The following is a 17,960-nucleotide window of genomic DNA, read 5'->3' on the forward strand; positions in this document are numbered from 1 at the left end:
CCCGAGCTCCCACCCACCAGGCCTCATAACCTGAGAGTGGGGAGGGGTGGTACTCCAAAGGAATGTCAGGTGCTTCCACCAGAAGTGGGACAGATTCTGGCGGGGGCCCACAGCAGATGTCCACTCCTTGGTTATCATCCTACTACTATAGCCAGAGGGAGGTTCTTGGGCCCTGAGCCCCTGCAAGGATTAGCCCTGCATGCCAGTGTGAGAGGGCTGTGGTCTCCCCATCCTCACATCTGAACCCTCCCTAGACCCCCTCCTCAGCCTCCTCTCCTGCTGGCTTCACAGGGGAGCACTGAACATTCTCTTCCTGAATCCCCAGCAGTGTGCTCCCTCCCTGTGACCCATGACCAGGGAGGAGGCTTGACTTCCAGTGACCTCATCAGGTGACTCAGTGCACAGCGAACACGGCCCAGGGTGTGTTAGGGACCCCAGGCGCAGGTGAAGGGCCCCACAGAGCTTTACAGGCCCTGCAGTCTACAGCTGAGAAAGCAGTCGATGCTGCCCGAGAGCCAGGCGAGGGGCGGGGCACAGCGCAGGGACAGAGCAAGGACAGAGCAGGGACAGAGCGGCAGAGGAGGTCATTACCAGAGCGATCGCTGCCGGCCCGCAGCCTCCGCACCAGCGCTGTCCGGCTGGGAAATAATGTCCAAGATGAGCACCTATGTCCCCACCAGTCCCCGAAGGAGAGGTGGGGAGAGGCAGGCTCTTCTGACAGTCGTCCCTGCTCTGTCTCCTGCGGGCGGCATCCTGCGATCCGCGCTTGTGTTTGTACTTGGTCCCTGCCCGGAAGGCTCACAATCCACTGATAGAGGCTCAGTCCAAACAATGCAGGGAGGGCGTGTGCCTGGTGTGTGCCCTTTCCCCGAGGGAGAGAAACAGGCCCTGGGAGACAGGGAGGGCGTGTGAGGCGCATAAGGGAGGGAAACAGGGGACAGAGGCCTTCACGATAAGCAGGGAGGCTGCAGACCTGGACGAGTAAAGGAAAAGGAGAAGGGGGGCCGAGAAGCCAAGACAGAGGGAAGAGGAAAAGATCCCTTCCAGGAAGCAAGGGTGGGTCAGGTGGGAGCAGGAGACCAGACCTGGATTCAGAACCAGGGAGAGGACACAGGGAGGGATACAGGTGGCCCAGAGGGACGGACGATCAAAGGACTACTGGCCACGTGGGAAATGAAGAACATGGAAAAGAGGCTCAGCGCACTTCCCTCACGAGGGCTTCCATGTGCCAACCCAGCTGTGGACGAGGTGAGGGAGAGGTGAGGAAGGGAGGGGCACCTCCAACCGGGAAATGCCAAGAAGGCTTTAAGGAGGCCTTTGCGTGAGGGTACACGTGTGTGTGTGTGTGTGTGTGTGTGTGTGTCTGTGTGTCTGTGTGTTTGTGTGTCTGTGTGTTTGTGTGTCTGTGTGTCTGTGTGCTGGGCTCCTGGGGAGGAGGAGTGGAAGCCAGGACTGGGACTGGGACTCCCAGACTCTCCCATGCGAATGTAGAGGGGAAGACAGGGAGGGCAGAGGACAGCAGGGCCTGCAAGGACGCCTAATCCTGTAGTCGCCTCCTGGACCCAACATTAGGGGAGGATGGGGCTCCAGACAAGTTTACTTAGGGTGTTGGACTAAGGGTCTCCTAGGCTCTACTAAACAGAAGTCTTTGGGCAAATGTCATTATGGAGAAAGCAGGGCCTCCTAAGGAGAAAAGCGGGGAACAGCTGAGGAGGGAGCAGGGACCCATGAGGAAAGCTCTGCTGAGTAAGGAGAAAACAACAGTAGTAACAGTGATCGTGATCGTTAGTGAGGGCATGTGTTCACTCCTCATACAGCTCTAAGTGGCAAGTGCCACCCAGAGAGGTTAAGTGACTTGCCATAAGTCACACAGCTAATAAGTTGACAGAGCAGGGAGAGAACAAGAGGATAACCCCCCCCTTTGGACCGTGAAGTCCAATACCTCAATTACACAGGTGAGGGATCCAGCACTCCCCAGGAAGGTGCCCATGCAAGGCCTCTGACCTACAGTCCTGGGGGCTGAGTTGCTTTGAGCAGAACTAGGGGTAGGGAACAGGATTTTGGATCAAGGTAGCCATACTCCATGGCATCCTTGGACCAGCCCTGAGTTGGCTCTCTGAGCTCCAGGGCTTGGTTTGGGCTGTTGGGGATAAGGAAGACCCCAGGGTCCCCAGTGCCTAGGTGGACTCTCCAGCTGGAAGAGCCATGCCATTCCCGCTGGGGCGCTGGTCTTCCTCTACTGGGGCTGAGAGGGATATCACTGGGGAGGGAGAAGGGACCTAAGTGGTAGAAATACAGCATGAGGACTGATTTTGAATACCATAGAGAAAAATATCTAAATGTGTTCAAATTACACTGCTTGCAATCAGTCCTAAGGCAAACTTTTTATTTGCAAAAAGTTATTCAAGTCGTTATTTGTAAAAGACAAAACTTAGAGACACCCCGAACATTCAACACCAGCTCTGGGTTTAAATAACTCCTCGTTGCCATTCAGAGAGATGGTGATGAGCCCTTCTCAACATGGAACAATGCTTATGGTCAAAGAGTAGGAGACAAATAGTACTGTGAGTTTGCTAAGTGAAAACTTACTCACTGGGAAGAATTAGGAAAAAACAGAAATTCCTCAAAGCTTAAATAGTGGTATGGAATGATGGGTGAATGAAACAAATAGTTTCTCTCTCCTAGTAAAGACACAGTTATTTTTGGAAGAGTATAATATAAAGATTAATAAAGTTTAAAAACAAGCATCACTGCAGAGACAAGGCAGTGGTTCTGTCTACTCAGGAACATTCAGATGACAGGATCTGCTGGTCCCGGGCTGCACAGGGCCAAGGATGATGTAGGCGCGCACTGGCTGAGCCGTGTGTGAGCCCAGAAGGAGCAAGAGGCCGAGGTGAAGTCTGAGCTCTCCGGCGTGGCTGCTTATCACACAGGCGTGGTGATGAGCGGGCACAGGATGACAGGCTCTGATAAGCATCCCTCCGCATGACCTGCACTGAGGTGGGCGGGGTGCAGAGGCTAGGGCCAGACTGGGGCTCCTCACCCACAGGGAACGGACATGGGAGGGATGCAGGGTGAGGCCTATTTAGGTTTCTCTTTTTCCTGCCCTGCTGTGCTTCCTGCCAAAGCAGAGCGTGACCTCCACTGAGTGAGACTCGGAGAGAAGAGCACAGCCCGGCCTTGAAAAGCCTTCCCTGGAAGCACATGGAAATTCCGTTGCTGCATGCCCCAGCCTGTGCCAAGCGTTGCTGTACCCCAGGTGATATGCAGAGAACCTGGGGTCCCAGGAGGTGGGACCCCCTGGTGCTGTAGCACCCTTCCCTCTTGTCACGGCATTTTCTCAGGGAAAGGGAGGGCAAAGTCGGCCTCAGGTCCTGCGAGGGAGATGTGGGGCTGTTGGAGTGTAGGGTGGGCTCTATGTCACCATGGAAGAGAGAATGGCATGCAGTAGGTGTTGCAGGAATGGGACGTGCACGGTAGAGAGGAGCAGAATGGAGCGGGGTCTTGGAGCTGGATCTAGGAGGGCCACCGCGGCCCCAGGCGGTGCTCAGACCTCATTTAAGGAGAGCACTCCAGGCCAGTGGTGCTGGCAACAGAGGTTTGGAGGGGGCAAGGGTGGGCAAGGAACCAACATGGGCTTTGGACCCCTAAAGAACCATCCTGTGGGGGAGGGGGGCTCTGACTTGGCCTGCCTGCACGCTGTGACTCGGTCTCTGTGAGCAAGAACCTCCAGGAGCTGGGATTTTGCACTGGGCTGCCAGTGTCTGGATCCTGGCTCTGCCACGGACTAGCTATGTGTCCTGAAGCAAGTTATTTTACCTCTCTGTGCCTCAGATTATCCAAATAAAAAGTGACACTAACAAAAGTAACCCCTTTCATTGGGTTGTTTCGAGGATTAAATGAATCAATATTGTACTGGTGCCAGGTACGGACCATCAACACTGTGTGTGTGTTAAATAAAAATACAAACTAGTGGCCAAGGCGGCCCACAGGGGAGCAGGCTGCCGCACGAGGGGCAGTGACAAAGCGGTAGACAAAGCTGCAGGTGTGCCCTCCACCTGCCACGGGTGGGGTGCAGTCACTGGGGGACCTCCCCTGCCATGCCTGCATGTGCACAAGGAGTGGGGCGGCCAGAGTTAATTCATGAGCACTTGAGGATTCAGATTGCCAGGAGTCCCTCATCAGTGGCTGCAGGCGGGCTGATAAACATACCTAGGGGACCCTGGCAGCCACCGGGGAGGACAAGGTAGACAAGAAGCCTGGGGGTGAGGGGTGGGCAGAAGGGAAGGCCCTAGGCAGTAGGGGTTTGACAGAGAAGGCTTGGAAGCCTCAGGACAATGAGGCCTTCCCCAGTCACTGGGTCTTTTTGGAATTCAGCTAAGCTCAATTCCATTTAGTAGATGTTTTTTAAGCAACAGGGAATGCTGGGCCCAATGAGGGACAGAAAGAGAATTGGCACAGAAGCTCCCCAGGAGCTCACAGCTGAGTTGGAAAAAGAGACATAGGGCCCACTTATTGCCGTTGGCACTACCAAGCACCATAGCAACAGCTGCTGGCGCCGAGAGCCCGCTACACGCTTTGGAACAGCCCTCTAGCCACGCATTAATATCTCCGTCTTCAAGAGAAGGCACTGGGGAGCTGGGAGGTTAAGCAGGCCATCTGAGGTAACCCAGCTGAAGAGAAGGGTGGTCAGCATCTACGTCTGACTGTAAGGTCTGCGCCCTTAGCCACCACATGTATTGTCCCTACTGTCACCGGTGATAATAAAGGCAGAGACACATTGTATGTGCTAGGGAAGAACCCTGAGCCGGAGTTTATTCACCTGTAAAGTGGGGATAGTGACATCTAGTTTCTTGAGAGACAAGGGATGATGTATGTGACAGGTCTGCACCACGCAAGGCATGTTTCTACTCCTGCTACGGAGGCCCAGAAAGGTAGTAACAGGAGCTGCTCTTGAAGGGTAGAAGCCAAGCACTATGCGGCCGGCAGGGGAACAGAATGAGCAAAAGCCCGGAGGTGTGAACATGCAACTGGTCCAGCATGAGAACTGAGAAAGCAGGAGATTCAGGCAGAGGGGAGAGCCCAAAGAGCTTTGGGCTCTCCCCTCTCTTTCTTCCCTCTGCAACCCTGGAAAAGCTGCTGATAGGCCCTTTCCAATTCCTCTGCAACACACATAATCTGACCTCTGCACGAACTACCCACCGGAAACACTCTTGCCAAGGTCTTCAACGTCAGCCTGTTGCCAGCCCATTGGCCATTCTTAGGTCTTATCTTCCCTCCTCCACAACCTGGACGTGTTCCTGACCTTCTCTTTGAAATACCACGTCTCGGCTGGCTTTCTACCCTGCATGCTGGGTTCTCCCCTCTGTCTCCTTTGCTGGCTCCATCCCCTGTGCCACCCCTGAATGTGGCTGTGGTCAGTCATGGACCTACTTCTTGTCAACACATTCTCACTGGGAGACTCATCTGTTCCCGGGGCTTACCCACCGCCTGCATGTGGGATGTCCAAGACCTGATCTCTAGCTCAGCACCCACCCTGAGCACTGGACCCATATACCTCTCTGCAGGGCATCTAGACCTGCATGTACTCCAGGCAGTTTGAACTCAAAATGAGCCCAGAGGGGTCCTGCATCCCCCCAACAGCTGCTGCTCTTTCTGGGTTCTCTCCACCAGGGGTTGGCATCACTAATGCAAGCCAGATCCTGGGAGTAACATTCCCTCACTAACACCTGGGTGCCATGTCCTGTCAATGTCTGTCGCATCTTTCTCTCCCCCGCACAACATCCCCACTGCTGCAGAACACACCTTCATCGTGGCTCCTGGGGTTCCACAGAATGCCCCATTGCACTCCTACCCAGCTGCCAGAGACGTCTCTGCAAAATGCAAATCTGCCCAGGGCACCCCCTGTCCAGAAGCCTTCAGTGGTCCCCACTGTGTTGGGGATAAGGCCCACACTTCAGAGCAAGCCACTCAATGTTCCAGCCTCTGTACCACACATTCCCACTGTCCCTGGGTCTCCAACAGGACTGAAACCATGGAGCAGATAGGTTTACCTTCCTTCACCCCAACCATCCCAATCCTTCTAGTCCCTAGGCCTCACCTTCCTCCAGGAAGCCTTCCTACTGCCCCAGAATGAGTTAGGGCCCCTCTTCTGTGCCCCCATAACAGCTGTGCATGACAGAGAGCTATGCTCTCTTTCTACAACACAATAATGCTTTCTCTTCTTGCTCCCCACATGAGACCATGGAGTCTTTGAAGTCAGCAACTGTCCTTGTGCTTTATTTTTCTATGGTGCTAAGAAATATTTGCTGAAATCAAAGGATTTGGGAAGGATCTTAGAAACAGACCCTGGGGGTGCTTTTAGGAAATGGTTACTCTTTGTGCAGACACTGAAAGTTGAATACACTATATCCTTTCTCCCTTTTTCCCTAACATAACCCCAATTTTGTTCAGGAGATAGCAATAACGTAAACTACATTTCCTAGTCTCCTTCGCAGAGGGTAGCCATGTGGCCTAGTCTTGGCCAACAGGACTTAAGAAAAAGCAGCTAAGTGTGCATGGGAGAGATCTGTTTCCCCGCTGTGAGCACAACCCCTTCCTGTTTCCTGTCTTCCACTTCCTTCTCGGAATTAAGAGAAGAGGCTGGAGGTGGAGCAGCTATCTTGTGACAATGAGCTCGCCACACTCTAAGGAATCCTTCGGGGCCTAGGTCATGACCCCTGGACTACTACTAGCAGGCTTCTTACTACGAGACAAATAAATCTCATTGAAGCCACTTTGGTCAGGTCTCCATTACATTTAGCTAATTGTAAGGGCAGATAAAAGCAAATGACCGTTGGTGAGCATTTCTGAATAGGCCTTTCCTTTGGAGATGATGCTGGTCCTGACAGCAGGCAGAGGGCAAGATTAATGGAGTATGATAAAATGAGGGTTGGAGAAGATGACTCTCCCTGGGTTTCTATCAGAGGACCATGACAAGGCCTCACTCAGGGTTTGAGGAAGAAGCTCCAGGCATCGCAGGCCCAGTGTGCCTGTGACCAGGGCCTTCTCTGCTCTGAATGAAATGAAATGCTCTCTTCTTTCTCTTCTCATTGTGAAATGAGGCTGCTGGACTAGATAACTTTTCAAAGGGCATAGTGCTCCAAGTCTGGGCTTTGGAGTCAGGCCGAGCTGGGTTTGGGTTCTAGCTCCATCACTTACTAGCTGTGTGTCTTTCAGTCATTTCTTTTTTTTTTTAGTTGACCTCTCTAGCATCATCATCTGTAAAATCCAAATTGTAACAGTACCTATAACTGTTGGACTAATGCTGGGGTTCTAAGGAATCACGCATTTAGACACCCAACAGAATGCCTGGCACAATACACCATGGGTACTGCAGCGTGCATTGAATGCTCTGGGTAGCAGATGTCCTTGTGTTCCAAGTTCTCTCAAAGGGTAGACTGGTGACTTGGAGTTTCCTGCCTGTTCTGGGTCTGAGGATGCTGCAGGGCTCTGGGAAGCCTCTCTAGATGCCCTTTACTCTGTGGGTGAGTGAAGTGGCCAGAGGCTGCCCACTGTCCAATGGCTTTTCTTCCAGCACCACATGCTGTTGTGTCCAGGGTTCTTGGACCGCAGGTGGATAGGGGAAGCCCACAGACAGAGGACAGCCCAGACCAGGCCCAGAAAGGCTTTGTCCTGTGGGTCTTTGTCTTATCCAAAGTTTCCCGGGTATTGAAGCTGGGCTTGTGCTTTTCCTGGCAGTTGAGTGGGCCTGCACAGGACTACAGGAATTAGGGAGCTGGAAAAATACCTCCAGAATTGGATTCCTTACTGCAGCTGCTTTTGGCATAACTTTCTTCTCCTTGTCTTGAAAAGCCTCACCTTCTTTCTCTTCTCTACAGTAGGAATCCTGGTGGAAAAAATCTTGGGGGGGGGGGGGGGAATAAAGCCGCTGTTCTACTCCAGCCCTGAGAAGGGCAGTGGGGTGCGTCCCTTACGTCCACGGGGGGCCCTCTCTCGTGGCCGCAGTACTTCAGGCCAGACCCAGCCACGCTGACACTTGACAGCGCCTGCAGTTTACCCTGGCTCAGGTCCAGAGAGTTCGCCCGGGGCGGCCCCCTCTCCAGCGCAAAGAGCAGTTTAAATATAAATCAGTCCTCGACACAAACAGCCTCAGCGAGTCTCGGAGCCATCACCGGAACTGAGAGCCCAGGTTTTCGGCGAGTGCAAACAAGCAGAGACCCGCTCCGTAAATCTCCCCGAGGGCGTCGGGAGGGGCGCCGCGGCACCCCTCTCCTCTTGAAAATTCGGCGCCCCGTCAAGCCCCCTGGCTCCCGTTGGCCCCTCCAGCCCATCTCGGTTCTCCTGCCCCCGAAGCCCTGCCAACCTCTTCTCCGGTCCCCTCCAGTCGCCCGCCTGTCGGTCCCCGCTGCACCCCCCGCCCCGCCCCGCCAGTCCTCCAGGCCGCCCCCACCCCCCTGCCTGCTCCTGCCCCTCCAGCCGCTACCTCCCCCTCCCCGGGGCCCGCCGCCCCCCGCCGCCCAGCCGGCGGGACCTTCTCCGGGGCGGTCAAGCCTCGCGGGTCCAAGCCGGGCTCCGGGAGCAGAGACGACCCCGGGCGCGGAGCGAGGTCACGCGCGGTCGGCCGCCGCGTCACACCTGTCTGAGGGGGCGGCCGCGGCGGGGGCGGGGGCGGGGGCTCGCAGCGCCTTCGACAGCCGAGGAGAAGAGGGAGGAGGGAGAGCGCGTTTCATCATCGGCGACGGCGGCTGCCACTTAAAAACTTCTGGGCGCGCACTCGCTCGCGCAGTCTCCGCGCTGCGAACCTCCTCCGGCGGCCGCGGCCGCTCTCACCAGCCACCCGCGCGGCCGCCCCAGCCCGAGGCGCCCGGCCCCTGCTCGCCCCGCCGCCCGCCCGGGCCCTGCCGCCGGCGCGCCGCTGCTGCCGTCCCGCCCCGCCGGGGTCGCCACCATGGGGCTCTGGCCCGAGCCCGGCGCGCGCCGGGGCAGCGACGCCTCTTCGGGCCGAGCCGGCCGCTGTCCCCGCTCTGTCTTCAGCAACATTAAGGTGAGCGCAGAACCCGCGACCGTCGGGGCCCGAGCGGCGCCGGGCGAACCTTCGGCGGGCCCCGGCGTCGGTGCTGCGGAGCCCGAGGGGGACGCCGAGGCGCCGGGGCTTCCCCTCAGCCCTCGGTGCCGCGCTCAGGGACGCATCCCCGGGGGCCCGGCGGCGGGCGAGGGGCGCCCGGACGGAAGATCTCGTGCTGGGCGGGTGTGTGCGTGTCTCCGTGTGGTGCGCGCGCTCTCACGCCCTCATCAGGGTAAGAAACAGGACGATGACCGGACCTGCCTATTGGTTCAACTCTTCTCAGGTGGTGTCCTGCCCTTTGACTGAAAAAGAACGTCTCGCGGGGGACTTTTTCGGTCTCCTGCGGGCAGTTAACTTGGGGAAGGGGTGGGTTTGGAGGTGCCGGGAGATGACAGGCTGTGGTTCCCCTGAGATGGGGGTCAGAGCCTAACTCATCCTGGGGCGGGTGGCAGAGGGGACGTTCTCCTTCCCCAAAAGCTGCAGCGCCTGGGCTCTGCGACCTCTCCGCGCTGCTGCCTGCAAAGTTCAGAACTCCCTCCCGGGGGTTGGCAACCAACACAGCGTGCTTCCTGGTCTGGAAATGGCCCCCAGGAAAGCGGCAGGCCCTCGCAGTGTGTCCGTAACACCGGAGCAGGTGCCTCTGTCCTGGCGAGTTGTTGGGAGTGGGTGAAGATGGGGTGTAGGTGGCCGAGGGGTGAGGACACTCTCGTCCCCAGGGGGATGGGGAATGCTTACCACTTCCTCACACGTCCAGGGGGACCTGGAATAGTTGAATCCACACTCAGGCTCTTTTGCTGGTTCTGCCTGGGCAGAAACAACTGAGAGATGCACCTCCTGAGAGGGCAGAGCTGCTGTGGTGAAGACTGCAGAGCCCACATTAAGGCTCCTTGAGGGTAGTTGGGGGGAGGGAGGATGGTCCAGAGAGGTTCTTTCCAACAATCATACAGTCAGATGGGGCTAGGTAAAGCCTCCAGTGGTGCAATTAACGGGAGGATGGGGGAGAGGTGCTCTGTGGACTGATTATGTGAGTGTTCACCAGAAAGGGATCTGGAGGTCACAGTGAATCCCACCCATATACTTACTCATATTGTTAGCAGTGGAGCTGGGATCCCCACTCCTGCTTCTGCTCTGGCCCCACACCACAATAAATAAAGGCTGAGTTGATTCCATGGTTGGATGTAAATAAGACACAGAAATTTTGAGATAGTTTCAGATAGTCCTCAAATTGCCTCACCTTTGGCCAGACCTGGATGAGAACACTGTGTGTGGTTTTGGTCCCACCATTCAAAAGAGTCTTGGAGAAGTTTCAGCAGAGAACTGTAGAAAATTTGGTGTTTATAAATTAGGGATTGGAAGGAAAGGGTGGGAGCAGCAGCTGGGTGGTCCGAAAAGAAAGAGGCCCAGGAGAGAGTCAGGGTGGGGGCACATCTCCCTATTTCACCAACAAGGGCAACAGGGGTAGCTTGTCCCAGAAGAGTTTTCTGACAGTGAGGGTCACCCCTCATGAGATTGATCCATCTAGACCTGCCCTGAGTCCCTAAAATGAGTTTATGGCCACAGTTTCTTTGAAGATCTATAAAAATGAGATTATGTATCATATGTTGATGATTTAACCACACATGCCTGAGGCCTGGACCCAGGCCAGTTGGCCTCCTAAAGGTTCATACCAGTTAAGAGTTTTTCTTAACTCTAAAAATCAGATTCTCTTAATTATTACCTCCACTGATCCATAGTAACTCTGAAACCAGAGTTTAGAGAGACTTCCACTTAGCTTCTCTTAATCAACCTGAAACCAGGTACAATTTGGATATCTCAAGGCAAATCTGGGGCCTGGAATTCCATTAGTTAAACTCATGTAAGCCTTTTCTTCCAGAGGACAGTAATGGTTGTCTGGGGAATTGCGATTTGCTGGGAGATTCCCTCCTCCCAATGAAAGGTTGGGTGACTGCTCTGCATTCTCTCCCAATAGGTGATGGACTGCATGTGTCTTGTGAACATGTGTGACATGGGGGCTAACAGGGGACACCCAACCTAAGGACCCATTCTTTTCCTGGGACAGACTAACTAATTGGCTTTATGACATTCCTGCCAACCATATGGTTTAGGGGAAGGGGATGAGGCCACAAGATGTAGATCCAAGTCAGTCTAACCTCTTACTAACTAACACATGGGGGCATTTCTCACCTTTCCTGGGCATCAGAGTTCTTATATTAAAACAACAGCAACAAACAAAAAACAGGTACTATGAATGATCCCCACCTCATAGGGGCTCCTTAAGGATTATGTGGGATGAGGCATAGGAAACGGGTTTTGTAAACCATGTAGGACTCTCCAGGATTGGCTTCAATAAGATGTCAGTTTGCCTCAACAAACAGGATGCACGTTTAAACACCATTTAGGATCTGTTGTTCCACCAATTATGCCTCACATGAGGCATAGTTAATAATTAAGAGAAACTACAGTTAATGTCCAAAATAGACATAATAGTAGCTAACACTAATGGAGCTATCTGGACGTACCAAGAACCTTGGATATATTCCCCCCATAATTAATCCTCATTACGACTCTATCTAGTGGATACCATTACTGTCCCCATTAATGATGAGGAAAACACGGCTTAGTGAGGTGTGGACACATAGCCAGACAGGGGTGGAGTGTCGAGGAACCAGGTATGGGAGACCCCGGGGTCAGAGACTAACGGCCATGCACCCTGCCCTCACCACCACACAGTGCTGCTCAATCTTGGTTGAGCACTCAGGGATACCGGAGGTATGCTTGTTCCTAGGGGTCAGTGCTTTCTTCAGGCCCTGCTGACACACACATCCCAACTGGGAGCAGGGGTCACTGTCATGGCTATAGGATGGATGTCCCCAGTCAGTAACAGGCTCATCATACCTTTTTACTCTTCACAACTCTCCCTAAAGAGCCTGGTGACTCTCACTTATGGGGTGAGGTTTTTGTACTCTCTCCTATAGGAGTAAATATGATTGTATTTATTCTGGAGACAGTCTGTATTGCCTCTGGCTACAGGATTCTTAAGAAGCAGAAGACATGCTCACTAGTAATTATCAGAGAGAACAGTTCAACATCCAGAACTCTAAATTAAAAACAGATTCATTCATCGATTATGGGGGTAGGGGTGGGGTGGCAGGAGAGAGAGCCTTTGTGGCTAACGCATCCTGGCAGCCTCAAAGAGATCTGTATCTTCTTAAAATGAAATTTAGGGGACCAAACTGAGGTTATCTTATAAAAGGAGTAGACCATTGGTAATTGCTGCCCAAATTTCAGGAACTCCCACACCTCAGGCCCCAGCGCAGGGAAATAGTGTATATCCCGTCAGTGAGGGAGAGTCCAGTGGGGATGGAGGGCACGGGATACACAGTGGGAAGAAAGGGACGGACAGATCTCACAGCTTGGCCTCTGTGGCCCAGTGACCTCTGACCTGGGAGGGAGGTCCAAAATTGAGGGAGAGGTACTTTATCCTGGCCTGTGTCTATAACTTCGTAAGGCCTCTGACCCCCAAATGTGGGGAGACATCTTGGGCTTAATCTCTTGGGCTTAACCTCTTGGTTTCCAGAGGAAAGTGCTATATCCCACCAACCTGACTATTCATGCTTGGGGAAAACACTCTCAAGAGAATCCCTGGGGCCAAAGAATTCCTTAACTGGCCTCATGGATTAAGAGGTGCCCACTCCTCCTGCCCCAGGGCTGGTGGGTATTTCTCTGATGTTGAGGACAACATTTATCTATATCCCCCGAGAGGGCTTGGCTTGCCCTGCTTATATATGGGGGTGTGGGGAGGGGAGAACAATAGGAACTGGTTAGGTGGGGGTCACAGGTCACTCAGACCCTTTTCTCCTGTGATGATACTCAACGCCCTTCTCCTGGTGATGAATTGGGACCTAAACTGCCACAGAACAAAGTGAAGACTGATTTATGTCTCACAATATGGATCGCTGATCTTATCTCTTTCTGATCATTCTCTTTTGTCTGTGACAGTGACTTTTCTTCCATTCTAGGAGATCCAGATATGATGTTGGGATGCTGGGTTGGGAGCATGGCTTCCCCTCACCTTCTTTTGCTGTTTGTGAAATGCAGAAGAATGTGGGTGGTTCCCAGTGCAGACCTCATTCCTCCTTGTTCTCCCTTTTCACACCCCTGCTTGGTTTTATCCCGTCCCATGGGTTTAACCACCTCCAGCCCTTGCTTCACCCCAGTTTCTGGCCTGTGGAGAGCTCCAGTTATGTGCCGAAGCCAGAGAGCTTGGGCATGGTGAAGCTAAGAAGCTTGGGACGCTCCCAGGCAGTGGCCCCCATTTTATATCATAAGTTCATGACCGTGTACTTGGGCATTGCACTCTCAGTGTCTGTTGAACAAGGACATAAAGAAATAGGTATGTGAATTTACACTTGTCTGTACCCCACAAGACCAGCACAGATGGGTTGTCACCATGGTCCTTGGGGGCTCCTTTTGAGGGGCTATGGGAGAAAGCTGAGTTCTTAGTACCAGACAAAGCTTGATTTATTTTGAGTTTTTAAAAAACTTCTTATTTTGAAACAATCATCTATTCATAGGAAAAATAGTGTGGAGAGGTGCTGTGCACACTTCACTCAGTTTCTCCCAGTGGTTCTGTCTTAATTCTGCACTATAATACCAAAAGCAGGGACTGGACATTGCTATAATGTGTGTGTGTATTTTCATGCCATTTTGTCACACGTTTGGATTCATGGAACCACCACCCTACTGCCTCAAGACACAGAACTATTTCCGTCACCACCAAGATCTCTGTTGTGCTACTCCTCTGGAGTCATGCCCACCCCCTTCCGCCTGCCTCCTATCACAACCCCAAATCTGTTCTCCAACATGATCATTTGTCATTTTGAGAATGTTACATAAATGGAATCATGCACTATGTAACCATTTGAGATTGGCTTTTCTCCTTCAACATAATACCCTTGAGATCCGTCCAGGATGTTGCTTGTATCAATAGTTTGTTCCTTTTTATTGCTGAGTTGTATTCCATGGTATGGATGTCCTATGATTGGCCTAAACATTCACTTATTGAGGGACATTTGGGTTGTTTACAGTTTGGGGCTATTACAAGTAAAGCTGCTCTGGACAATCATGTACAGGTTTTTGGGTAGATAAAAATTTTCATTTCTTTGGAGTAAATGCCCAGGAGTGCATTTGCTGGGTTGGATGGTAGTTGCATGTTGATTTTTTTTTTTTTTTTAAGAAACTGCCAAACTTTTTTCCAAAGTGGCCATACAATTTTACATTTGCACCAGCAATGTAAGAGAGATCCAGTTTCTCTACATCTTTGCCAGCATTTGATGTTGTCACTACTTTTTATTTTAGCCATTCCAGTAGGTTTGTAGTAACATCTTGACATGGTCTTCATTTGCATTTCCTTAATAGCTAGTGATGTTGAACATCTTTTCATGTGCTTATTTGCCATGTGTATGTGCTCTTCATTGAAATGTCTGCTTGTATAGTTTGTCCTTTGTCTAATCAGAATTTTTACTATTGTTTTGAGAGTTCCTTATATATATGAGATACAAGTCCTTTGTTAGGCATATGGTTTGCAAATATTTTCTCCCTGTCTGTAGCTTATCTTTTTATTCTCTTAACTGGGTCTTTCATAGAAAAAAATGTTTGGATTCTGATGAAATCTAATATATCGATTTTTAATTTTCTGGATCCTGCTTTTGGTGTATGTCTAAGAACTCCTCATCAAACCTAGTCCCTGAAAGTTTTCTCCTATATCTTCTTCTAGAAGTTATATAACCTTGCATTTAAATCTATGATCCATTTTGAGTTCATTTTTGTATAGGTGTGAGGTTCTTTTTTGTTTTGTTTTGTTTATAGTTATCCAATTGCTCCCGCACCATTTGTTGAGAAGACTATCCTTTCTCTATTGAATTGCCTTTGCTCCTTTGTCAAAAGCCAGTTGGCCATGCTTGTGTGGATTTATTCTGGGTTTTCTGTTCTGTTTCATTGATGGATATGTATATCTCTCTGCCAATACCACACTGTCTTGATTATTGTAGCTATTCAGCAAGTCTTGATGTCAGGTAGAAGCTTGATTTTTTTGTCTGCAGTGGTATGTGTTTATCTTATGGTTACCATATTTTATAACCCATTCAGTTTCCCTTCTACTTTGTCTTTTAGGAAGATTTAAAGACAAATTTAAAGCTTGCTTTTAGTAACTGGATGGGATTTTATGTATCTTTGTGCTCCAGCTTTTCTTCTGGGCTTAGCTGAAGAGTCTTTTCCTTTGAACTGATTTGTTAATCTATGATCCTAAACCTTTTTTATTCTCCACAACAGCCTTGCAAGGGAGGTTTCAGCATCTCTATTTCACACTTGAGGAAATGGAGGCTCATTCAAGACCACCTGTCCAGTAAATAGCAAGCAGGAATTCCCTCTCAGGGTCAGCTCACTCCCCAGCCCTCTTCTTCCCATGGCCACAGAATGCCTCTCAGTTCTGTATTCTCTCATCCATGAACATTTGGACCTGAGCTCCATGATCTCTGAGGTCCTTGCAAGTTCTCAGATTCTCATCTCATGCTGTTCAGTTGCTGATGGAGATGAGACTGGGAGCAGGGCCAGTTGGGTCTGAGATTTGCTGGGAGACCTGCTATGAAACCTGGCGGAAGTGGAGGGTGCAGACTGGCTTGTTGTCTTTGATCAATCCCCAGCTCTCTCAGTTTAGAGGACCTTGATTCCCTGGGTGTGTCCTCCTGTTTGGGATGGATTACATTTGATCAGGGTGGGGAACGAGACCAAGGCAGGGAGTGTCAGGCTGCACCGTGGGTTGAAGGATGGGTAGATACTCCAATGAGTAGCCCTCTCCCAGAGCAAGTCCTTCCAGCCTCTTTGCCCTGTTGAACAAGATGCTCAGGAGGCTCCAGGGAAATGCTGGAGGCTCTGGCATGGCTGGGGGGAGGAGCACCATCCTGGGACACTAACCCCAAATGAACTGGGGGACATTCAATCTGGTCAGCATTGGTGCTGGCTCCCCACAGGGCTGCCCGCCACCCCCCCACCCCAGCCTCCCAGAAAGTAGGCACACTAACCCTTTGGTAGACATTTAGTGTGCACCTGAGTCCTGTAGGAATCTGGGAGTTCTTGTAACAAGTTTCATTTTGTTTAGTCAAACATCAGTAATACCTACTTATGTTCCAAAGAATGTTCCATCTAACACCCCTGGGAGATGCTGGCCTAGAGCACAGAAGGTCTCAGCTAAAATGCAGATGTCATTAGGGAGGGCTGCAACAAGCCAGTGTTTGTCCAGCTGCCCCACCAAGGTGCTCTGAATTCTAGGAGAGAGTGAACAGGTTTCCACATAGGGGTAGACAAGAGGATGAGTGGATGAACCACGAGTATTACATTTCTGGGATATTTTATGTTTTATCTTAAAATCAAGTGAATTTTATATTTTCCTCCACAGTATAGCTATGTGTTTCCAAATATGTTGTATTTTCCCCCAAATCTTGGAGTAACATTGATGCTCTAGGAAGCTATGCCATGTCTAGCTCGTGTCTCCCAAATGTGACTCCCAGGTAAAGCATACCAAGTTTGGGAAACACAACACAGGTAAACCTCAAGTCAGAACTAGTTTATCCAGTTAGTTCACCCAGCCAGCTTGTTAAGCACAGAGGGAATGGTACCTAGAAAGTTTAAGTGGGACAGATACGGGGTGTGAATGTCGGACAATTCCTGGGCTGATCCCTGTGGGACACCCAGGAGATGAGCCAGCTAGAGAATGTACTGAGGTCCCTGTGGGCTTGGAGGAAAAGGATAGTGGCAGAACGGAAGGGTGGGGAGGACAGCAGGCTTCCCGAGTCACCCTTGCCCTGCATAATGGGCTGCCAATGAGTTTGCAGGATGAATTTTTTTTTTTAAAGATTTTATTTATTTATTTAAGAGAGAGAGCGCGTGTGCATGCAAGAGAGCGCATGAGCCGGGGGGAGGGGCAGAGGCAGAGGGAGAAGCAGACTCCCTGCTGAGCAGGGAGACTGATGCGGGACTCAGGCCCAGGACCCTGGGATCATGACCTGAGCCAAAGGCAGACGCTTAACCGACTGAGCCACCCAGGTGCCCAGGATGGGATTAAAATGACCATTTTCTCAGTCTCTTTTACATCCTTCCTGTCTTGTGCCTCAGGCCCTTTTGAAAACTTTCTGCTTTGCCTTTGCTTCTCAGTGTATTTGAGGGAAGTGGCGGGAGCTAAGCATTGGTGCAGGAGCCTGGGGCTCACTCACTCATCGGCCTTTACTGAGCGTCCACCATGTGAGGCTCTGTACCAGGTATTACTGTTTGCACTTGGGTCCCTAAGAGGCTCCCAAGCTTCCAAGAAACAAGAGTCTGTAAATTCCCTGCCTCTCAGCATGTCCACCGGCCTCATTTTGCCCAGGACTGAGGCAGTTTCTGGGACACAGGACTTTCAGTTTTAAAACTGGAGAAGTTCTGGACAGGTTGGGACAAGTTGGTCACCTTACTGCCTCCTTTGCTGTGACATTGTACAAGAATGGACTTCCACCTTGACTGTGGGGCAGAGGAGCCACCGATGGAGGGTCAGGGATGGTGTCCGGTGATGGAAATAAACCGCAAGGATCTATGGCAGGAAGGGATTGTATTCGTCCAGAGAGAAGACAAGGAGGAACCAGGACACTTGTGGTGGGGCTCATGGAGCAACAAGCCCCATTACTCCTTATTATTTGTATGCAGAAGTCCTCCTACCCAGTCCTGCCTTCGTTGCTCATCATGATTCCTAAGCATTTTTAACATCTCATGGTATAGAATCCATACAAGTAATGATAAAACTGACCTGTAGAAAGAGTGCTTCTTGGCTTATAGAATTATTGAATTTCAAAATTGAATGTGACGA

The 17,960-nt window shown here is 51.4% G+C and overlaps 1 protein-coding gene across 1 annotated transcript in view; it reads left to right on the forward strand.

Annotated features, from left to right (window-relative positions):
- The first annotated feature begins 8,950 nt into the window (after positions 1-8,950).
- SLCO2A1 (solute carrier organic anion transporter family member 2A1) overlaps positions 8,951-17,960 on the forward strand; it is an 81,492-nt gene continuing 72,482 nt past the window's right edge. Inside the window, exon 1 of the mRNA XM_032408669.1 lies at positions 8,951-9,046. Within this exon, the coding sequence (XP_032264560.1) occupies positions 8,951-9,046 (96 nt within the window). The remainder of the gene's footprint in view (positions 9,047-17,960) is intronic.

This window comes from Phoca vitulina, unplaced genomic scaffold (assembly GCF_004348235.1).
Source record: "Phoca vitulina isolate PV1807 unplaced genomic scaffold, GSC_HSeal_1.0 scaffold10, whole genome shotgun sequence".
Classification (NCBI taxonomy): domain Eukaryota; kingdom Metazoa; phylum Chordata; class Mammalia; order Carnivora; family Phocidae; genus Phoca; species Phoca vitulina.